The 22792-nt window shown below is 36.8% G+C and overlaps 1 protein-coding gene across 3 annotated transcripts in view; it reads left to right on the top strand.

Moving 5' to 3' along the window:
- The window catches only part of kank4 (KN motif and ankyrin repeat domains 4), a 46245-nt gene extending 26121 nt beyond the window's left edge, over positions 1–20124 (top strand). For all 3 annotated transcript variants that reach the window (XM_056750264.1, XM_056750263.1, XM_056750265.1), the window contains 9 exons: positions 3391–3449; positions 3690–6074; positions 8237–8330; positions 11205–11438; positions 14760–14844; positions 15298–15517; positions 15810–15952; positions 18014–18214; positions 18841–20124. In XM_056750264.1, coding sequence (XP_056606242.1) covers positions 3434–3449; positions 3690–6074; positions 8237–8330; positions 11205–11438; positions 14760–14844; positions 15298–15517; positions 15810–15952; positions 18014–18214; positions 18841–18954 — 3492 coding nt within the window. In that variant the 5' untranslated portion in view covers positions 3391–3433 and the 3' untranslated portion in view covers positions 18955–20124. The remainder of the gene's footprint in view (positions 1–3390; positions 3450–3689; positions 6075–8236; positions 8331–11204; positions 11439–14759; positions 14845–15297; positions 15518–15809; positions 15953–18013; positions 18215–18840) is intronic.
- The last annotated feature ends 2668 nt before the right edge of the window (positions 20125–22792 follow it).

Below are 22792 nucleotides of genomic sequence, written 5' to 3'. Positions count from 1 at the left end.
TCAGATGAGAAAGATGCGTGTCTTAGGGCACAAAGTGGGCTACTGGTGCCCCTTAAAAAAAGGAATAAATAAATAAAGGTATTGACGCCCATTCATAAACTAATGAAGTCTAGAGCTGTGATCACTCAAATAACATCACTACTTATAAGTTTAAAGCGATTCCTCCAAGTAAGGCCAACAGAGGATTGTGTTGAAGTCTTCTTACTAAAGTAATTTCTCTCCAGTGACCATTGCCATTTCTCTTGTTCTCTCCCGCTTTCTCACTCATTCACTCTCTCTTTTTCAGTATCTAATTAGATAGGCAGTGTTGTGTCCCTTTGTTCCATGTGGATAATTGACAAGGGAGCAGGCGTCACTTTCCTCAGCAATTACAAGCCGCATTCCAGCTCTGCCTAATTAAGACTCAAGGACAGCCAGTGTATTTGGATCCCATTAAACATTTGTTGGGTTGGGGATGCCCCTTATCCCCTGCCGTCACTGCCTTATTCCTTCCTTCCCCAGGAGGTCTTAAGAAGCCGTACATTTTCCATGCCTGCTACAGTGTGTCGGATTCTGGGGATTCAACTGTCAGTCAAGCTCAAACTCCTACTGTTATATGGATTTGCTTCGAGCGGAATCCTGGGGATAAATGCAAGCTGTACACTGACAAGTCAAATTAAGATGCTAGATATTTCCTTAATTACAAATGTAGCAATGAGGTTTTAGCATCATAACAACTGAAATGGTTTTGTAACTTTTTTAGGATACAATTCAGGTGCCAATATGCCATCTCAATGTAAGACTAACTTTTAAGACTTATTGCCCTGTCACAATTTGCTATTAATAAAGGCTTTCGTATTTTTCATATAGCACTCCATACTCAACTGCTGGCTGGCAACCCAGACATGTGATCCTAAACTACAGAAAGATTTAGACGTCCTGAATCAGATTCAGTGCATCTATTATGTCCAAATGGTCATATTTACAAGATGAGTGCATTTAATTGAAAAAAATCTAGTTATATTAACTTTAATCTCTTCCAAGTGTTTCAGTTGGAGATGGGTCAAGGATCACAGCAGAAACTATTTTGATATGAATAACAATAAGTTGTTATAGTGAAAGTTTGTTGACAATGTAGTTTGTTGGCACTTTATCCAGTGTTAATATATTTTTTTTATAGTAGCCTTATAAATCTATAAAGTTTACCAGTTCCCATCTGCATACTTCTTCACAAACATAATATTTTATATTTACATTTATGCATTTGGCAGTCACTTTTATTCAAAGCGACTTACATTGGATTATCCTATACATTTATACATAGGTATGTGCAATCCCCTGGGGTAGAACCCACAACCTCATTACAAGGTCACAATGGGGATTGCTCATGGCTTTTGCAGTTTTGCTTTATTTACAACCCTGGGGCTTTAACCATTATGTCCCAACTTCCTATATTTCTTTCACCGTAGCATTGATTTTGAAACATTATTTTCTGAAGTAAATGTTTTGTGAAAGGATATCATGGTAGGAAGTTGATTGATGTTCTCATCACCAAATGCTGTGTTGGCACTCTGTTATTCCACTCTTTAGAATGCTTAGCGCTTGAGTTCCCAACCAAACCATGGCTTGAAGCCATTTCTAAAAAAGCAACCCAGGCACTTTTCTATCCCTGCTTGTGCTTTCTGAAATACATCTATCAAACAAGTAACAACTTCACAGGCAAAGTTCAATGCGAACATCAACTCTGAGCTGTCCGGAGGAATGATTTTTACCAAATATGTCAGCTTAGATATTTTTATCTGTACCATTACCTCCTGGTAAGGACATCCAGCAGCTATCCCATGATCCGGCTTTCTTGAGACATGGTAGAGTAGCACGTTTGAAGAAATGCCTTTTCCCAAACTGTCCAAAGCCTCCTTAGTCTAAATTCCAAGCCCTTGGCCTAGATTTCAACATTGAAATCAGAGCCAGATGAAAAATCTTTGAGTAAAGATCGTTCTCCCATAAGCGTTGTGCATAGTTCTGCAAACATGCCCGGAGAGGTTTTACTGTGGTTCCAGTAAAGGTGTTGAGAAGTGTCTTCTTCACCAACTAAACCTTTACATTTCATGTTTCAAAGATGGTGAAACAAACGAAACATATGTGTCTTCTGACTTTGCATTACAATGTTCGACTTCTTGAAATGCTGCATGATCGGTGAATGTCTGACAGCAGAGTACCGCGCTTCGAAAGCAGGTAACGAATTCGTCATGACACCGGCATTACAACTCCTCTGTCAACCTTGACAGCTGTATGGACTTCAAATGCGAGAAAGACTGCTCACACAGAAAGGAGGAGCTAAACATAGCGCATCCATACTGATTCGTCGCAGTTTGCTTCCATCTGCTTCCATGTGTTTTTAAAACTTTTTACATGTGATTACGTAGTGTGGCAACAAGTTCAGTACCATATGTCACAGAGAGCCGTAACTTTCAATAAAAGCATGACGCTCGCTCTTCTAAAGACCTCGCGCTATGGGTAAAAAAGCATGTGAATTGGGAGCCTGTTGGCTTTCGATATGATACTGGGCTGCTGGCACGAGAGGTTATCATATAAACAATGTTTGCGGTTGATTAGTGTCGTGACACGGCTTGTGTATAGCACTGCATGTGTGTATTGGCCAGGACAACCTGAAATATTCATATATATTATGATGTTTTTAACAATCAGATATTGGTGAAGTTTAAGATTCCTGGCGACCCACATGATTTTTGAAAAGATCCACGTGTGGCACCCAAGCCATAGATCCCCGACCACTGCCACAGAAGAACCATTTTGTCTAAATAGTTACATGAAAAAATATGAAGATCTTCTGATGTTCTTTGTTGTACACAAAAAAGTAAGAAAGAATGGTTCTTATAGGAACCTTTAAAATATTCATTCATTGGGAAATCAAAATAGTTCTTCTGTGGCATCTCATTTAAGAACATTTTTGTCAAATCCAATTGTCTTTTCGATCAATGTTTTTTCGTTGTAAATTAGTGTGACTTCAAAAAATGACATTCACATATCAGTTTAGAAATTATATCTCCAGATGTGAAGCCTATTACTGTTTTCAGTTTGTTTTAACATGATTGTATTGTGATTAGCTGTCCTGTGTATTCCCCTGAAGAATCCTAAATCTAAAATGGCAAAAATTGTTTCCATTGCCTAGTCAGCCCACAAAAACTATGGGTTTCTAGCGTTCACATCTGGAGTAAATAAAATACACTTCAATGTCACTGTGGGGTTAGTGGCTTAGGGCTTTTAAGTGTCCCTTGGTGTTCTAGAGGAAGTGTGGATTGCATTTTGTATTTCTCACAGGGAACTTAATGTCACATGACGTTTTAGCATTAGGTGACGATATTATGTGTGTCTTTGATCTTTCCATAGGTTTACAACAGATTCCATCGATGACACTGCTAAAACAGAAATAATGGACAAGAAAAGTGGTAAGAGTTATTTGCAATTAAAAACCTGTAAATGTATTCTGCCCTATCTTAAAACAGACATATGATAAAGCTAAAGAGTTTTGAGTTTCCTGCTTTCCAAATCTTTATGTAATAAAACATCATCAGTTGCTTTGCTGTCTGGTCTAATTATGCTCCATATGCTCCATATTTCAATGTCTGCTTCAAATGGAATTACAAACAGAGAATGCAAAACGTCTGATTGTGTACATTGTGTTTCAGCAAATGGCTTTCCTTCTAAAGCCTCTGAGAGCGGGGTGCAGAGAAAACAGCTTCCATATTCTGTAGAGACACCCTATGGATTTCACCTGGATTTGGACTTTTTGAAATACGTAGATGATATAGAAAAGGGTAACACAATCAAGAGGGTGCACATCCAGCGCAAAAACAGGGGCCCAAAGTACAGTACACTGCCACGCAACTTTAGCCTACCTGGGCATGGTGCTCGACCACTAGCCAAAGACACGTGGGCCAATACTTCCACTTTAGGGTCAAAACCCAAGTCCCGTGTTACTGAAGTCCAGCAGCTTTTTGAATTCCGAGCCAGTGATGCCACTAGTAGTAGCAGCAGGGGAACCTCCACCTCCAGTCAGACAAAGATTCCTGCGAGTGGTTTTCTTCCCTCTCCGAAGTCTGGGGAAGAATCTCAATTACAGACATCCAGTGAAGAACCCATGGGCCTTAATGTTAGGCCTCACCTGTTAAGAGCCTCCAGCATGCCTGTTAATGTCCCACGCAGGAAAGGTTCAGACTCAACTGAGGAACAGATTTCTCAATCACAAAACGGCTCGACGGAGAAGCTTTTCAAACCGGTGGATGGAATTGACAGGAGAGGCAGTATTCCCCAGGACAGAGCCAGTTTACATCTACAGATCACAGCTGCGTTAAAAAGGGTGCGTGAATTAGAGGAACAAGTCAAGACTATCCCTGAGCTCAGGGGTCAAATATGCTCTCTTAGAGAAGAGAAGGAGCAGTTGCTTCAAAGGATTCAGCAACACCAATCCAAGCAAAAGAGCCCTTCACCGTTGAATGAGATTAAGGTTCCTCTGATTGAATCTCAAGAAAAAACTGGTTGTCAAGTTATAACTGATCAGGATGATGCTCCCCCAGTTTCCCTAAACACTACTGCTTCTGCAGTACTACAGTCAGACCGAACCACAGAACAACAAGCAATGGAACAAACTCCTGTGGAACAGGATGTCGTACATCAGGAATCTGAAAAGCATGAACACATAACTGAGACAAAGTCAGAAAAGGAAGAAGTTCAGACTCCAATGTCCGTCCCAGTGATACTCATAGACAAAGCGGAAACCCCAACTGATTCAGATGAATCAGACAGAGTTTCGCAAGAGTCCACACCTCAAGAAGAAGCATTAGAAAGTCTTTCTGAGGAAGTTGACAAACAGGAGAGTTCATCTGAGATTTTGTTTGAAGAAAAGCAGTCCACAGTATTGGAAGGGATTTCAGAACCTGGTGCTACAGTTGAATGTACATTAACTCAAAAAGATCTGGAGAAAAAAGAGACAGTTGATGGACAAAGTGTAATCACAATTGATGAAAGTACAGTTGCTCAACCTGGTGAACAGACGCTTCTCACTAATCAGGAGCAGCTTCAAGTAAAATTAAAAATGTTGGAAGAGAGTCTAAGTAAAGCTAGTTGTGAATTGGAAAAGACGAATGCCTTATTAAGGGAGCAGATGGATGAGAATAAACTAAAGGATGAGAGGATACATGAATTGATTGATAGAGTAAAGGAGCAAAATCTTAAAGATCCTACAGAGCCAGAACCAGTTGTCACCTGTGATGCATCAGTCAGTACAGATAGCAAATGTGTCCAGGAGAAAGCTGTCTCAACAGAACCTCAACCAGCTGATTGTCCCAAAGAAGCAGACTCTAAATGCTCAAGCACTCAGACAAATATAGTAGAAGCACGAGATATTGAAATCTTAGCCCAAGTCACTACATCAGATAAAATTGTGGGTGTAGAGATTGTAACTTGTGACCGGGCAATAGAGACCGAAGTTCTGGATGATCTACAAATTTGCAATCTCAAGGAAGTTTCCGATCTGTTAGGAAAGACAGACTCGATAGAAATCAATGAGGGTGATATTCAAGATTATGTGTCAAGTCCAAATAGAGATGTGTTAGTCAGTGAAAATGTGGTTGCAGAGAGTGACAATGAAGAATTTGTGATGGTAGAAAGTGCCATGGTTGAGACGATGCCCAGTGAAAGTGAGGTCTCTGAGCCCAGAGACCCAGCGATGGAATCTTTTGAGATTGCAGGTGTTCAAAGCACAGTCACGGATAAAGTTGAAGGAGAAAAAAGTGCTGGTTTGCAAACACAAGGGCAGGAATCTCAGTCTCAGAGGGCATCTGAAGCCACAGCCTCTCCTGCTGCGATTGGCCAGGTTGTTAATCGTATCCAGGGTCTCCTTAATGAGCAGTGGGCCAGCCTGGGAAGTGGGGGGCAAGATCCAAAAGGAGAGAGCTCCCAGAAACCTCACGCCTCGAAAATAAGCTCCATTCAAAGCCACCTGAGAGGTTCCCTAAGTGCCCTGTCGGCTTTCTACTCGCCAGTTCAGAAAGGAGGGGCTGCACGACAATCAGGTAGGATGAACTTCTGTTCCATTTTGTCATGTATGTGCTTTCTACTAAGTATCTAGGAAATTACCTAAGATTAAATGAGAGTTGATGGAAATTTTTGTCAACTCAGTACAGTCAGTACATTACAATCTTATCAAAAGCCTTTTGAACATTAATAGAAAGCACAAAGTTTTTTCATTTAGGTTTTTGTTTCTATTGGCAAGTCTCTGCTACTCAGCATTGTGCACACGTTGTGGGAAATAGGCCTTAGCCTCATTATGTTTGATGGGCAGGTTTTGAGAGTCAGGGATAATAGTCTCCAGAGCTAGAACATATGTTGCTGGCCAAAGTCAGTCTGGAACACTAACAAGTTCAAACTATGCATCTTATTAGAGTATAGGTGCATCTCTTTAGTAACTCTAGTGTGGTTTATTGAAGCTGCTTACTGTATGCCAAGATAATTTTTTAAGTGTTTTACACTGATATTGCAGTGCTTGTAAAATGTTGACACATGTTGCTATTTGTGCAACCACAGTTGTTTAACTTTACAATCTTCAGTCCTTGTCAGGTTCTTGATTTCTAAATTAGATAGCAATTCCACAAAATGCTATGGTTTGTGGTCACTTAAAGGGATAGTTCGCCCCCAAATTTTTATTAGTACATAATTTACTTAGCCTCACGTCATCCCAAACCACTATAACTTTCTTTTTTCTGCAGAAAGCAAAAGAAGATAATCTGTAGAGCATTGGTAACCAAATTACACTTGACTCTATTGATTCCCTTTGTAAGGACAGAAAACTACAGAGACATTTCTCAAAAATGAAGTATCTTCTTTTGTGTTCCAAAGAAAAAAGAGTTATGCAGGTTTTGAAACGAGCCTGTCATTCAAAAGAAAATGAGGATTGATAACCACTTATAAAAAATATGCTCCTGTAGGTCGTATTTGAAGCCTGGAAAAATGACCTATACGGTCGTATGGGTCGGAGGATAGGTTGAACATATGAGTACAAGTATAGTATCCAGACTTATTTTGATTCAAGCTTTTCTCCATGTTTCTAGTGGAATGCACAGAGTCTCATGAGACTTCATGAGCTTTTGCCAAACAATAGAAGCTTTCCAAAATATTTGATGTATTTTGTTGGAATTGTACCCACCGGCTCCATTGCATGTTATGCACCTCTGTTTTCTGCACGAATACAAACACATACATATCTTTTAAAATGCTTGATATGATTGTTGAGAGTTTTTCCTGGCAGACGAAAAATTATGTGCTCTATTTTTAGGAGCATTTTGTAATTAAACATATGTTCCTCTGAGGCTGAAACAGTTGTTTTGACAGCTTGGTGCACTACATTATGAATGAGTGCAATGCGAGCACAGCAACTTCATGATTCAGCATTTGTATGTCATTTTTTTCTGGGAGATTATTTGGAAACAGTTGCATACCTTTAGAAACTGAATATGCATATTAATCGTTGAAACTGATCTATTCAAAGCAGGGCTGTCAAACGATTAATCGTGATTAATCGCATCCAAAATAAAAGTTTGTGTTTACATAATATCTGTCTGTATATATTTTTGTGTTTAAAAGCACAGTCAAATGCATGTATATAGAAAAAGAAAAATATAATATAAACAATGATTTATAAATCATTTTAATTACTGGTAAATATAAAATAAAATACATACTTTTATAAATATATAAAAATATCCTAAATATTCATACATGTACGTGCATGTGTTTATAAATACAAAATTCATATCTGCAGTACACAGAAATATGTAATATAAACACAAACTTTTATTCTGGATGCGATTAATTGCGATTAATCATTTGACAGCACTAATTCAAAGAAAAAACAATCAGATGACAACATGCAAAAATTCTAATAAGGTTGATTTTGTTTTTTATGGATTTATTAAGGGTTTGTTTTATTGTATATTAGCAGAAACATGTTTATACAAGATTATACATACAGTACTGTATATCTACCTATTTAAAACGATATTTGTCCGTCACTTAATGTAGTTAAAATAGGTTATCTGACAAACCATTTTTTACAGTCTATGCTTTATTTTCAGGTGGGTCAAATGGACTTTATAGTTCATAGAGTTGAGTTAGGGAGGATGAACAGGTGCAAGCTTGGCTTACGATTTCACATATCTGACCATCTCCCCCACATCAGGCCTGAAATCGATCATGAAGAAGAATGACTGTCCTGACAAGCAGGGCAATGTGGGAGCCAAGAAGAACTTGAAGTTTGTTGGCGTAAACGGAGGGTATGATTTTCTTTATTTTATTTGCACATTTTTATTCGTTTTGCATGCAAACAAAATTTTCAGTTTTAAAGTGATTCTTCACCCAAAAAATGAAAATTCTGTCATCATTTACTCACCTTCGAGTTGTTCCAAATGTGTATAGATTTCTTTGTTCTGATGAAGGCAGAGAGAGATATTTGGAATAATGCTTATAACCAAACCGATCTCAACTCCCATTGACTACTATAGTAGGAAGAATTAATTTATCATTTTTTTGTTCTGTTAAACATAAAAGAAGACATTTTGAAGAATTTAGGACAGCAAACAGTTCTGGGGAACTTTTGACTACCATTGTTTTTTCCTACTATGGTAGTCCATGAGGGTTGAGATCTGTTTGGTTATATTATTCCAAATATAAATGTATACACATTTGGAAAACTCGAAGGTGAGTAAATGATGACAGAATTTTCACTTTTGGGTGAACTATCCCTTTAAATGGCGGATGGCAATGCTTTCACAAAATCACCATCTGTGTGGAAAAGTCTAGGGTTTTATCTGGAGGACAGGACAGAAGATCAGACTGTATAAAACATCACATTTTCATGACATTTCTAAGTTCCAACTATTTAATAAATTTATAACTTCTGTTTAGCAGTGTAATATTATTTCATTATTATAAAGGGCCTTGATCTCTTATTGTTGTAAACCCATGTTTTAAATAATATGATTTTGATAAACAATCTCTTCAAACATTGGTGGCGGTATAATTTCAACTCCTAATTGGATGTATTTATAAGTTCCCCTAAAATCACAGTTTATGGTGTTTTATGTGAAGTATTACTGATGATTCATCACCATCCATTGCGTAAAAAAAACATAACCATATGACCGGTTTGTCCATCTACATCCCTTATTCTGTTTCATCCATCTTGGTGCTCTGATAGAAACAGGCCATGAGGTGTCCGCATTGTTTTATGTGAGTGCATTAGCATGATGAGTGATACCCAGTGAGACAACACGTAGAACAAAGTGCCCTCTCTGTGTCTGTCTCTCTCTTGCTGTCTATCTGCCTGTGACCGTGTGCTGAATGATTTGTTTAGCTTGGCAGCAGAGATGGCTCTGTCTCAGCTGTATTTGACCACCCTTCAACAATAAGATAATTATCCTGATAGAGTTGGACAAGCAGTTCCGTACATCTGTTCAGAAAGAAAAGGTTGTATCAGATAAATCAAGAGTGTATCAGTTTAACCTTGTCGTTGAGCTCCCCAACCACTATACATTTTGGAATTCAGAACAGGGTAAAGAGGCAGTGAGCCAAATATTTTTTTCTATTTTAACCACTGCTCTCAAACGATTAATCGCGATTAATCACATGCAAAATAAAAGTTTGTTTACATAATATATCTGTGTACGGTGCATACTAATATAGTATTTATAAACGCATACATGTGTATATATATTTCAGAAATATTAACATGTATTTATTTATATATACCAATAAATTATACTGTATACAAATGTTTATTAATGTTTCAATTTTTCTTAAATTTATGTGTGTATGTGTTTATAAATGCTTAATTACTATGAACATAACACAGACATATATTCTGTAAATACAAACTTTTATACTGGATGCTGTTTATTGTGATTAATTGCTTGACAGCCCTAATTTTTACCTTTATACAAATGAACAGAAGTGAGGGAATTCGACATATATGAAACCTTCTACTCAATATCTTTAATGAAATATTGCTTAATATCTCTTTAGCTTTAGATCCTCATACAGCAAGGGTTTAATTAATTCCCTACACACAGATATTTTAAGTGATCTTGTCATCTTATTACATAACTTGCTAAAAAAAAACATTTGATAAATTGTGACTTTTGCTATAGTAAATAAATACTGTGCCAGCTTTTTTGTTTTGTTTTTGTGTCTTTGAAAATTGGTGTGGGAGTGTTGGCATATATGTTGGATTGTGTCTGATGGTCTGTGATTATCCGGAGGAAGCCCCTGCACTCCTGTTATGAGATGACAGTTGGTGATTTCAGAATGTACACACAGTTCTGATCCAAATCAATATAATATCATTTTACTGTGTTATTTAGTGCTGTCAGCCAAGGACAAACAGCAGTATAAAAATGCTGGATGTCTTTCACTGGCTGTTTCACTGATCCTTATCTTTGAAATTTAGCATTTTAATTGTAAAAAAAATATATACAATATTACTCACATTTGGAATGTGATACATGTCTACTGATGGTAGCAGCTGAGCTATTTGCGACACTGAAGTCCTTGTGCTCCTCTTTTGATAAATTTAAAAGAGAGAGAGAAAAAAATCTTTTTACTGTGACAAACAACCTATGCATGGGCCCCTTGTCTTTAATCTGAAGTACTCCGAAGGGGCCCGCATGCTCAGCACGCTAATAAATGTATAGTCACCTGACCTGCTGCTACAGACCTCCATTCACCCCTTTCCTTTAGGAATTGTGGGAATGCTGTACCCCCTGCATATCTCAAAACATCCATGAAGTAGCTGCATTCTTCATACAGACTCATCACATAAGAACCCCTCTCACTTAAACAGCTTGTATAAACACTCACATTTTGCATGTCCGTGCACAACAGGCTAATTACATGAATTTGCCATTAGCGGTAAGGAACCGGCTGTGTTCACTAAATCTAAGTGTTTACTCAACCATTCATTTCAAGTTGTTTTCAATTCAAGACAGATTCAATACACATAAACTGCTGTATGTTATGTATCTCACACGGGACAGGTGGTATTAGTGGTCACATTAGACTGGTTGACCTACAGGAAACCCTGTTCATTGAAACATTTATAAGGCAGTTAAAATGAAAAGAACCCCCCTGACTTGAGTTATCTGTGTGTCCAGCTATGAGACCACCTCCAGTGAGGACTCCGGTGGGGAGGAGGCTCAGGACGAGGGGGAGGAGGTGGATAGCTCGGAGCCTGAGGTGGAGCACGGGGAGGAGAGTGGAACGGCCCAGGAGGAGGCTGCTGCTACTGGGGAGCACGGTGAAGGGGTTCAGGCCGAGGTGACAGAGGGCTCTGAGGAGCCTGATGCCCCTCAGACAGCCATGAGTCCCCAGGAGGAGCAGCCTGTGAGGTGAGATGATGGGCCGTGATTAAAAGAAGAGCTGAAGTGACTCCATGTTATTTCTTCGCTGTCCTTCCGAAACATTGAATGTTCAGATTTACTGTTTTTCAGGGAATGGAAAATCACTGTACTTTTTAAATGATTAAATACTGTGTTGTCAAAGTTGACGAGCACGTTTTAACACATTTATTGGTTATATACTTGCAAAACTCAAGTTACAAACATAAGGGGTGACTGCAATAATGATGTATGGCAAAAATAAACATGACCAAATACGGAGATACAAGGTTTCAGAAGGCTTCAGTGCTTTTATGTTTTTGGGTATACCAATGATCTACAAAATTGGATCTCAAAGAATATAATCTTATTTAGTTTGTCATATTAAAGCTCCAATCTGTAACTGTTTTTTTTTAAAAGCAAGAATCAGTAATTGAGCAAGTACATGAAAAATAAGTGTTTATAAATGTCTCCTTACATTACCTGATTTACAACTGTAAGGAAGTTGCCCAAAACATGTAACTGGGAGAAGGATCAAAGTGCAGATAACTTATTTAAAGGGGGCATTCTTTTGCTGTTTTTGAGGCTTTGATTATGTTTTTTGGGTGTTTAACGATGGATGTTTATGTTTCTAATTTCAAAAAAGGCTTTATATTTCACATATTTCAAGTCTATTGTTCACTGGTGTCTATCTTCTAACAAAGAGACTGGATCTATTTCGCTATATATAAAGTCCCTCTTTCCGAAATGCTCTGATTGGTAAAGCTGATCAGGTCTGTCGTGATTGGATCCCCACATAGAGTGTGTGTGTGAGGTTGTCCCACCCATACCATATCAGCGCGCTTCCGCTTCTCAGGCTGTTGTGAATGGTTGGCCCCCTTCTCAGTGCACGTGTATTCATAAATTTTGGCTTTTAGCAATAAACGGTAACAATGGCGTCAACTTCACTTCATCGGTTAAAAACATGCGGATCGATCGAAGTGTAATGTAGGTTAATCTGAGTTTTAGCCTCCTTCACAGATTTTCTTTAGGAAAAATGATTTCTCATTTTGATGTTCACTGTCAAATTCAGATTAGCCAGGCTGGGCTTCTTGGGCAGTGGGACCTTGCGTGTGCTTCAGGATTTCAAACTATTTTGGCATAGCGTGTTACCAATGGTTTGCTTGCTTACTGTGTTCCCAACTGTCTTGAAATCATTAACAAGCTTCTGTCGTGTAGTTCTGGGCTGACCTTTAACCTTTCTCATGATCATCTTTACTCCATTGGGGAAATCTTGCAGGGAGATCCAGACCATTGATAGTTATTTAGTATTTCTTCTATTTCCAAAGAATCACACCAAAAAAAGTCTCTTTCTCAGCAAGCTTGTGTCTGTAGCCTATTCAAGGTTTGTGCCGGTCTACAATCTAGTCCCTGACATCCTTTGAAACCTATTTGGTTTGACCATGGTGGTGGAGAGGTTGAAATGGAAGATACAGATACTGTTGGCGGGCATGTTTGATATACATAACAAGCTGATTTAGGAGTTCTTTCTTAAAGTGACAGGACTAATCTGTGGTCCATATAGGCACATAAGCAATCTTTGGAGCCAGAATACTGGCTGGTTGGTAGGGGATCATATACTTATATCACTGAGTGAAATGAAAATCAATTTATAACCTTTAAATACTTTTTCTATCAGTTAAAATAAATCTTCCATAAGAATTTAGACCCTTCATTTCTTTGTAAGCAGGCAAACTTACTAAATCAGGACTCCGGACTGGCGGCCATTTTGTCTAGTCTATAAATCTGTTTGTCCAATCCATTAACAAAACAAACTTTAGCATAGTATCACCCCATTGTACCTTATAACTTAAGTCCAGAAAGTCTGTGAAATATTCCTCGATGGGACGGCAATACTGATTCAAAAGAAACATATGAGCTGCTAGATTCATTGTGTAGGTTGGTTATTCTGTAAGGACGTTGCCCACAACATAAAACTAGAGAAGAATCTAAGTGCAGATAACGTCCTTAATAATACGTGGACAATAATCCATGACATGAAACATTTTCAGGAAATGGAAAAACTTTTCAAATATTGAAATACTGTGTTGTCAAAGTTCACAAGCACTTTTTAATGATCAGATTTTTTCAAAACTCAATGACAAACAGAAAGGGTTGACAAACAATAATGATTTATGACAAAAAATTAATATCACAAAATTTGGAGATACATGGTTTTTGAAGGACATCAGCGATATGTAAAGTATCCTGCAATTTGTATTTCAAAGAGAGATAGCAGTAGAGAGGCCAAATTTATGGATTAAATCTTTAATACATTTAATTCCTTTTAAGGGACCTTATAAAATTACTACATTTAATGCACAAAAAAACATTTTTAAAATAATCTTGTACCTTTAAATTATATTTCACTGTTTAGCTATTATATTTAAATAAAAGTTTTCCCTAAGCTCTTTTTTCATGTCAGAAAAATGTTTAAATGAACAAACTAAATTATTCATTTTGCTGGGTTTTTCTTCGTTTCTTCTTATTTTGATGTGACATCATTAACAGGATATTCTACATTTCCGTTACTTGTCTGCAATATAATAAACATTAAAGGGTAAAACAACGATATTCTCGTGAATTTTGTGGTAGTCCCTCTTTTTCCAATCTGGTGTGAAAATCCCATTAGTTCATAATATGAGCTGGTTTAACACATTAAAGTGCTCAGTGACCCTTCATGCATGTTCCCCAAAGTCAGGAGCCCCTGTTATGAATCAGACACAATCCTGTCTTTTGTCCTGCCCATCATCTGGCAGGAAGCCACTTTAAAACAAGCACTGAGTGACAGGTTTAATATGCCCAGTGACCGGTACACTTCAACGACTGTTCCACAAGAATACACTGAACGTGGCCAATGAGAAACACTTTTTCTTCAGGAAAGTGTCCAATAAACCCATAGTGCTAAGTACAATGTATAAGAATATTCTTCAAGTGACAGAACTTGCATGAGCCAGAGCCAAACATTGTGACAACAATGCTTCATGTCATTTATATCTTGGTAAAACATTTAGCTTGAGACCTCAGAGAGTTAGGCCGCTCAACTAATGTTACCAAGATTACATATTTCATTTGGTTTTTCAAATACAGATTTTTTTATTGACACTCTGTATCTGTATTTGTCAATTGAAGACAGATGCATGACATTTTTATTATTATTTTTAAGGTAAATGCTCCCCATTGTCTGAAATTCATGGTGATTCTTAAGCGGACGCACCTGTAAAAATGTAAATTAAATTAAACAATATGAAAATTAGGGTTATATGTCTTTGACTATGTACTATGTTGTTGCAGTGAGTTAGTTAATGAGAGCTTCATGGCTGCTTGTCATTTCCTGAAGGATCGTATGGCTGAAGTTGCTTCCCCAAATGTAGAGATGGTAAGCATTCGTAACACTTTGACAATGTCCTTTTTTTTAAATGTTACATGCGCTTTATGAAGTAATAACAGTATATTGTGCATAATTACAAGCAACTATCATTAACACACACCCTTAACCAAACCATATTGTTATAGGTGCATTGTCTATTATTATGACTAAGAACGTATTTGTCCAATTACACTGTAACAAGGACACCTTGTAATTATTATAATTTGTAATTATATAATTACCTTCTAATTTTCTGAGTTGATGCTATTTTGCTATGTTGATTACATTTTTTAGAGGACTTGTATAATATTATTGCAGTTGATTAGGATATCTATGTTGAATGACTTTGAATGAATTTGCTCTCTTTATATATAGCACCAATATGAAGACACCTATTTAACAATATAGAATTGATAACTATTATTTCATGGTTAAACTCATACTTCACTGTGTGAATATCAGAGGCAGGTTCTCATGGTGCTCTATCAGGAGTGGTTTCGTGTGTCCAGTCAGAAGGACTCGCAGGCAGATACAGTCACCCTGTACCTGAGAGAGGTGGGCTTCCAAACTCCCACCCTTATGCGATATATAGTGAACCTATCTGATGGAAATGGCAACATGGCGCTTCACTACAGTGTGTCCCATTCCAACTTCTCTGTAGTTAAACTGTTATTAGACACAGGTAAGATCAATAACAACTCAATGTTTGTGATGACTCATAAAAATACATTAGCATTATTGCTTAAATATTTGTTGACTTTTAAAGTTTTGTGATCCATCCTTCACAATTCTTAATTGAGAATGTTCTCTAGAGCATTTGTATGTTAAGAAACGATGCTGTTTTAAACAAGACAGTTTTCATTCATTTGTTATTGTTGAAATGGATGGTGTTTTCAGCTTTTATTATTTATTTTAGGACTCTTATGTCTGTCTATCTCTTTCCCTCTTTCTCTCTTCAAACACACGCTTATCAGGACTGTGTGAGGTTGATCAACAAAACAAGGCTGGCTACACTGCTATAATGTTGGCATCCCTTACTGCGGCTGAGAGCCCTGAAGACATGGAGGTGGCACAGCAGCTACTGAGAATGGGCAACATTAACGCACGCGCCAGCCAGGTACACATGGCATGACAGCACAATATCCTGTACGACACACAAACACTTACTAAAAATGCCTCAGTTAACATAAACATGCTAAAGCAGGGGTCTTCAAGGTTTTTTGGGGCAAGGACCCCTTGGATGAGAGATGCATTGAGCAGGGACCCCCTTATACTAAATATGTAAACGGAGAAACAACCCTATTGTCACAGCAATATTATGTTAAGATATTACATTAGCACTATTATGTTATTGTTGCACATAGGCTTAATACTTTACTGTGTATTATTGTTGTTTTTAATATAGATTGCTTGATTCTTTTAAAGGATTTTGCAGCGTCAAACATTTTCATTTTACTGTGAGATGGACAGTTAAACATTTATTTGAAATGTAGTTTTTATTCAGGCTTCCATGAGATGACTAACCCTGGTTAATGGCACAAAGACTTTTCTAGTGGAGGTAGAGGTTGTCTCTGGATGCGAAAGAAGTTCAGAAACAAAGTATATGAATAAAGTATTAAAGTATATGAATAGACGAATGAGTGAGTGAGTGAGTGAGTGAGTGAGTGAGTGAGTGAGTGAGTGAGTGTGTGACTAAGAGAGGCAGGGATGGAGGGACGTAGTGAGTGAATGAATGAATTAAAAAGAGAAGGAGCAAGTGTATAAAATAAATAAATTGAATGAATTCAGAAAATTCTGTGTGTTTCTTAAATACTCAACTCAACTCAACTCAACTTTATTTATATAGCGCTTTTTACAATTTTCATTGTTACAAAGCAGCTGTACATGAGACACATTTAATACAAGTATGAATTCTAAAGCAGCCCCCCCGGCCAGGCAGATAGTGCAAAACAATATGCAAACGGTGGTGAGGAACCCAAAACTCCCATCGAGAAAAAAAACCTCAGGGGAACCCAGGCCCAACCAGGGGATTCCAATTCCCCTCTGGCAAAAGCTGCTGCCTCTGCACAAGCTCAACAGTGCTTGCACAACAAGGCTTAGTAAAAATATAAAAATTAAGGATTAAAGATTATCATTAACAATCTAATAGCATTTGAAATGTTGTAGGAAAAACAAAGTTGTCGCGTCCTTTATCCAGCTCTATCCTCTTAGCACTTGTCAGGTCACCGCTTTCCATTCTCAGCTCTGCCATCAGGTCTGGGCATGAACTGCATCCTGCGGTAACCTTGGAACAAAGAGACAAGACTGGCTGAGAGTAGAGAGTAAATACAGACATTTGTTAAAGTACTCTAAAATATGTACAGCATAACTTAAAAAGAAAACACACTCTTTACTAAATGGTGTCTAACAAATTTAAACTATTAAGTTAGATTTTTTTAAATTATTCAATTGGGGTAAAATTTTGTGCCACATATAAACCTTGAGATAATTTGCCAAAAAAAGAGAATCACTCTTATAAATAAAAAAATTTTCTCACTCATGACACATATCATTTTTTATATTGTATTTTCACTGGTATTAAAAAATGAAATAAAAAAGTATCAAAATAAATAAAAAAAGACTATTTTCCGCTTTTAAAAGGGTAGTGTAGCCTATCCCTCGTTCAGTACATTTCTCCAAACCATTACAAATTGTAATTTGTTTATTGTCCTTTGATGATAATTGCTCTTTTCAATAGTATAAGAGTTTATTAAAAAAAGATTTCCGGTATGGAACGAGTTGTGTCAAGCTACTTTTTGTTTTGTAAAACTGCCGTAAATTGTTTCGGCCGAAGTAGAAGCATTTTCGCACATGCGCAGAACAAATCGTGTTTCCGGGACGGATCGGGTAGCGACAAGGACCCCCTATGGGCCACAGAACCCCGGTTAAAGACCCCTGTGCTAAAGCTTCTCTTCCTGTAAGGAACCTGATTACTAAACAAGCTAAGAAATATACTTTCTCTGTGCCCATCAGAGCATGATTTTAAAATGTGTTGTTGAATGAGAATAGCCTGGATTCCATAGTCTTTTTAAAATTTCTGACAACATGTTTGACACGTTGTTAACATGTTGTGATTTTGAATATTATATGCAATATTGTATAACTTGTACATTGAATAACCTTCATTACTCCCCACCAGTCAGGGCAAACAGCACTGATGCTCGCAGTGAGTCATGGACGGACAGTGATGGTGCAGGTTCTTTTAGACTGCAATGCTGATGTGAACATACAGGACCGGGACGGTTCCACTGCCTTGATGTGTGCTTGTGAGCATGGCCATACTGAGATAGCCAAACTACTGCTGGAGAGACCAGAGTGTGACAAGTCACTAAAAGATAAGGTGAGATAGAGAAACAGATATATATTGAATCTTCTGCCAGTTGTGCATTAGAGAAATTTACCTTCATTTTGGCCAAGGCCCTTTCTAATGCACATATTTGATGTTATTATTATCCACTTCAACTGAACTTCATAATTTATAACAAAATTAAAGTATGATAGTGAAGCAAACTTAAAATATATTTATACACATAATGTATGAAAATGATTAATTCCACAGTATTATTAAACCAAGTTGCATATGTTTAAAAAAAGTTAGCACAAGCCTACTATTATAAATCATAATATGTCACAATAACAAAGTAAGCTCTATTTCAAACAAGGCTTTATATAATATATATAAAATATTAATTTTATTAATATTTTGGTTGACACAAATCATTTCCAAAATGGCAAATAGAGTTGATCAATTCTTCCCTTCCCTTTTTAGTGGTCATTCTTATTTCTATACTTTATCTGTATCACCTGCATGTTATCAAAATATTACTGCTTTTTTAAATATTAGTACTAACAATTGCATATACGGATCTAATATTGTTAGAATACCAACGTTTTTACCAGATGCATTTAGCTTTAAATTCAACATCACTTACATTTTGCATTTTATTTCCTCTGTCACTCCTACAGGATGGCCACACAGCTCTTTCAGTAGCCATGAAGGCCTCCAACTCTGAGATAGTGGACCTTCTGAAAGCTCACACTGATCCAGCCATAGCCACAGATTCTTCAGCTCCACCCTAAATTCAGATGCCTTGTCTTCATTTCTGTCATCTTTCTACTGCCTCAAACAGACGTTCTGGCCAGGCTAACATTCAACAGTAGAGATACAGCATTTGCCAGTCATTTGAAGATTCTCTACCTTAAAAATGTAAGTGTTGGATAAACAGCCAATGAGAAATGTACTCGAGGAAGGGCCACGAAGGGCAAGCTTTCCCAAATCTGTCCTGAAGCACAGCTACTGTAGCTATTTTCAAAATATTAACATTGCTTAGATCAGGCATGGTACATGGTTACATGTTTTGACCTTCTATTTGCAGGTAATGTGACTATATTTTTGTTAGGTGATCAAGCGTAATCTACAAATGTTATTAAAATATCAGATATACACATATTTATTTTTATTGCACTTTTCTGTAATATCTCCTTGTATCTTAGGTTTGTCTTGGTATAACCTGATCAGTCTTCCTAGAAATGAGCTTTTGAGTTACAGTAGGGCAGAGCCGCTTCTCACAGTTGACATGTAATTAATTTATGACACATCCATTTGTCCACACTTCTCTTCCCATTGAGAAAAATAATAGAACATTTTGAAACTTCAATGACAAAAATTCCAGTAAGCAGGAACTTGTCCATTAAAATATTTAACAATTTACCATAACATTTTAGGCCTGTTTGGTAACATAGTTAATGCATTAGCAAACATAAACCAACATTGAGCAATATTGTTTTTCAGCATTTATTCCTTTCTATTGACAGAAGTACACAAAATTTCACTGGACCTTTAACACACACAACCTTTTTGTAAAGTGTTACCAAGTTTGCTGAATGCTCTAACCTGCCACAGTATTAACTCTTACTTCATTAAATCCCTCCTTCATTCATACGGTATTTCAAACCAAGACTTAGCCTATAGATGGAAGTTTAAGCAGCACATGATAAAAAACTGGACTATATCCACATGTACATTGTGCCTGCTTGAAATTTAGGCATCAAACGTTGTAATGAAGAGATGTGTAATGACAAACCATTTACTAAGCTGGAGAAAGTATAAATCTATGTATGTATACTGTGGGAGGTGCTGTGAACTAATACTCTGAAATGCAATGACTATTTATTTCAATTTCTATATTTTTGAGTATATACAGGTATATGCATGGATGAAATATTGACCTAATAAAAACATGCATTTTGTATGGGTTTCTTCAGTGTGGTTTGAAAACATCTTTACACAAAACATTTGAACAAGGGCAACACAAAGATCAAAGAAACACTCTTAATAACAAATTTAAACTTGTGCTCGAAAGTTTACATACCCCTTGCAGAATCTGGAAAAAGCTGAAACTTTTGAAAAAATAAGAGGATTTTTGAAAATTAATGTTTGTTTTAAAGAATAAAGAATATAACAAAACAGAATTTCAAAATAATAGCCCAGGGGAAATGTTTACATGCCTCTGATTCTTAATACTGTATGATGTTATCTAAACAATCAATGACTGTTTTTATGTTTAGTCATAGTTGTTTAAGGGTTTCTTGTTTGTCATGAGTCATTAGACTGTCCACTGATCTTCAAAACAATCACCCAAAAACTCCACAATCTTAGCATTTCTGGACATTTTACTAATGTCCAACAGTAACTGTATGATGTTGAGATTCCTCTTTTTACATTGAGGACAATCAAGAGATTCATACACAACTATCCGAACACTCCCCATTACAATAACTCCCCATAACTCTAAACCTTCCTCCAACACCAACCCAGTCTCTTAAAATATACCTACCGCCAAAACAAACACTCCCCGTTATAATGTACCTACCCATAACTCTTACCCTTCCTCCAACACTCCCCCAAACAATAAACAATCATCCAACCCCTAACAATAAACTTACCCCTACACTTAAACCTACTCTGCACAACACAAGTACATCTTGGCTAAGAGACCACAACTTCATTCTTCAACTGATTACTTTTATTAGTTTCATTTTCATTTAACACTTTCATTTAACGTTTTTCTTGTAATAGAATAACTCTGTTGAATTCTAGTTTATACTAAGTTACATTGATGTCAAAGAAAATCTGAGTATTTAACTATTTATTGTAAGATATTATACGATTGAAATCGCTCAATGTGTGAACAACTTTATTTTTTTAAGTTCTCCTATTAATATTTCACTGTGTGACACTCAAATATAATTTAATTCTACCTAAAAAGTTATCCAAAAGTTAAAAGTGAGGCTGTATGTACATCCACATGGTAAAGATAATTCCATCCAGCTACAGTAATGTCAACCTTTTTGGATTTGTTATTGTTGACAGCACATCCACAATCAATGACAGTAAATGGGGATAGGGTATAATTAATTATTGTACTGCTTGAAATTTGAATATGTTATATTAACGCAGTAATATAGAGCATAGAGTAATGTAGAGGGATTGAAGCAGGGCTTTTTAACTACTTCAGGACATGTTCATCATTAAAAGACATCATACAGTGACATCTAGTGGTTCAAAAAACTATAGCAGCCATTAAAACGTAAAACGAGATTAGACCAGCAGAGCAGCTTTTTGTATACATTTAGACCAATCTACCTTTTATGTATCTGACTTGATAAAGTTGTGATCATGTTTGAAGAAAAAAGATGGTAAGATTAGTCTAAGCAGTCTGTGCAACCAGCCAATGGACCTGTCATGTGAACAGAATTCAAGTTATATTGTTAACTGCTTGTTCCAGGTGTTGCTGATGACTCCTGTCTAAATATTTGTGCTGGTATATCAGGTTAAATCATATGTTTTCTAAGCTTCTTTACTAAAGTTCGGAAAGAATACATTCAAGCTTGCATCTCAAGAAATCTCTCTCAATCTTTAAAATTCACAAAGGTGTATCCTGAATGAATAAAGTTTCCAACGTCTAATCTACTAATAATTTTACTGTTGGATTTCATAAATGTTTGAAAACATGACAAAAATATATCTGTTGCTCTGTAACTGAATTACGGGTTGGATTTCCAGATTATAATAATATTGTCTTTGCATAACCTGACCAGTCTTCCTAAAAATGAGCTTTTGAGTTCTAGTGACTGGGCGGTTCTCCCCATCTACATGTAATTAATTTATGAAACATTCTTTTGTCCTACCCTTCTTTTCCCATAAAATAGGGGGGTGGAACATTTTGCCATCTTTAATGGAAAAATATATTTATTGAATCTTAGATAATAGGAAATATGTTTGTAGAAGTACGTTTGTGGTTTTTAGTGACTCACTGATCAATACACACTGATTTAAATTCTATATCACTCCTTTTGTAAGTTGACTATTGATACTTGCTCATCATGTGGCTGCTGTTGGGACTTTGTCTCTCCTCTTCATCCATCCCCTCAGGTAAGGTAAAATGAGATGATCTAAAAATAATTTAAATTACTTGACTGTTTCATTAAAAGAATATAGCTGCAAGCAGCGCACGGTGCCAAGCCCAAAAAATGCAGGAACCGCAAAGCCTTACCAGCACAGAGCAAGGCAGAAAGAGAGCCTAAAAAACGAAAAGGTCACGAAGAATAGGTGAAAACAAACTTAAAGCACACCGTTAACATACAAGCACGGAACACAACCATAGCCGGATTTTTGCTGGGTTAATGTAAGACATGAATAGAACTTATATAGATCAATGGGTTCAAAAGCCATTTGAAAATATTAAACAATTACATCTCACAGTTTCGCATTCATCAAGTAATTGTCATTTTAGGTGATTTTTCACTTCTTCAAAAACTGTGCTTTTACATAGAAGGGCTTTGCCTCAAAAAACCCTTGTGGACGCTCAGACACAATTTCTAACACTACACTACTACTTCTGTTTTTTTTCTTCTT

This window comes from Triplophysa dalaica, chromosome 6 (genome assembly GCF_015846415.1).
Source record: "Triplophysa dalaica isolate WHDGS20190420 chromosome 6, ASM1584641v1, whole genome shotgun sequence".
Lineage (NCBI taxonomy): Eukaryota > Metazoa > Chordata > Actinopteri > Cypriniformes > Nemacheilidae > Triplophysa > Triplophysa dalaica.
Note: the sequence above shows the minus strand (reverse complement) of the source record. Positions and strands in the feature narration are given on the sequence as shown.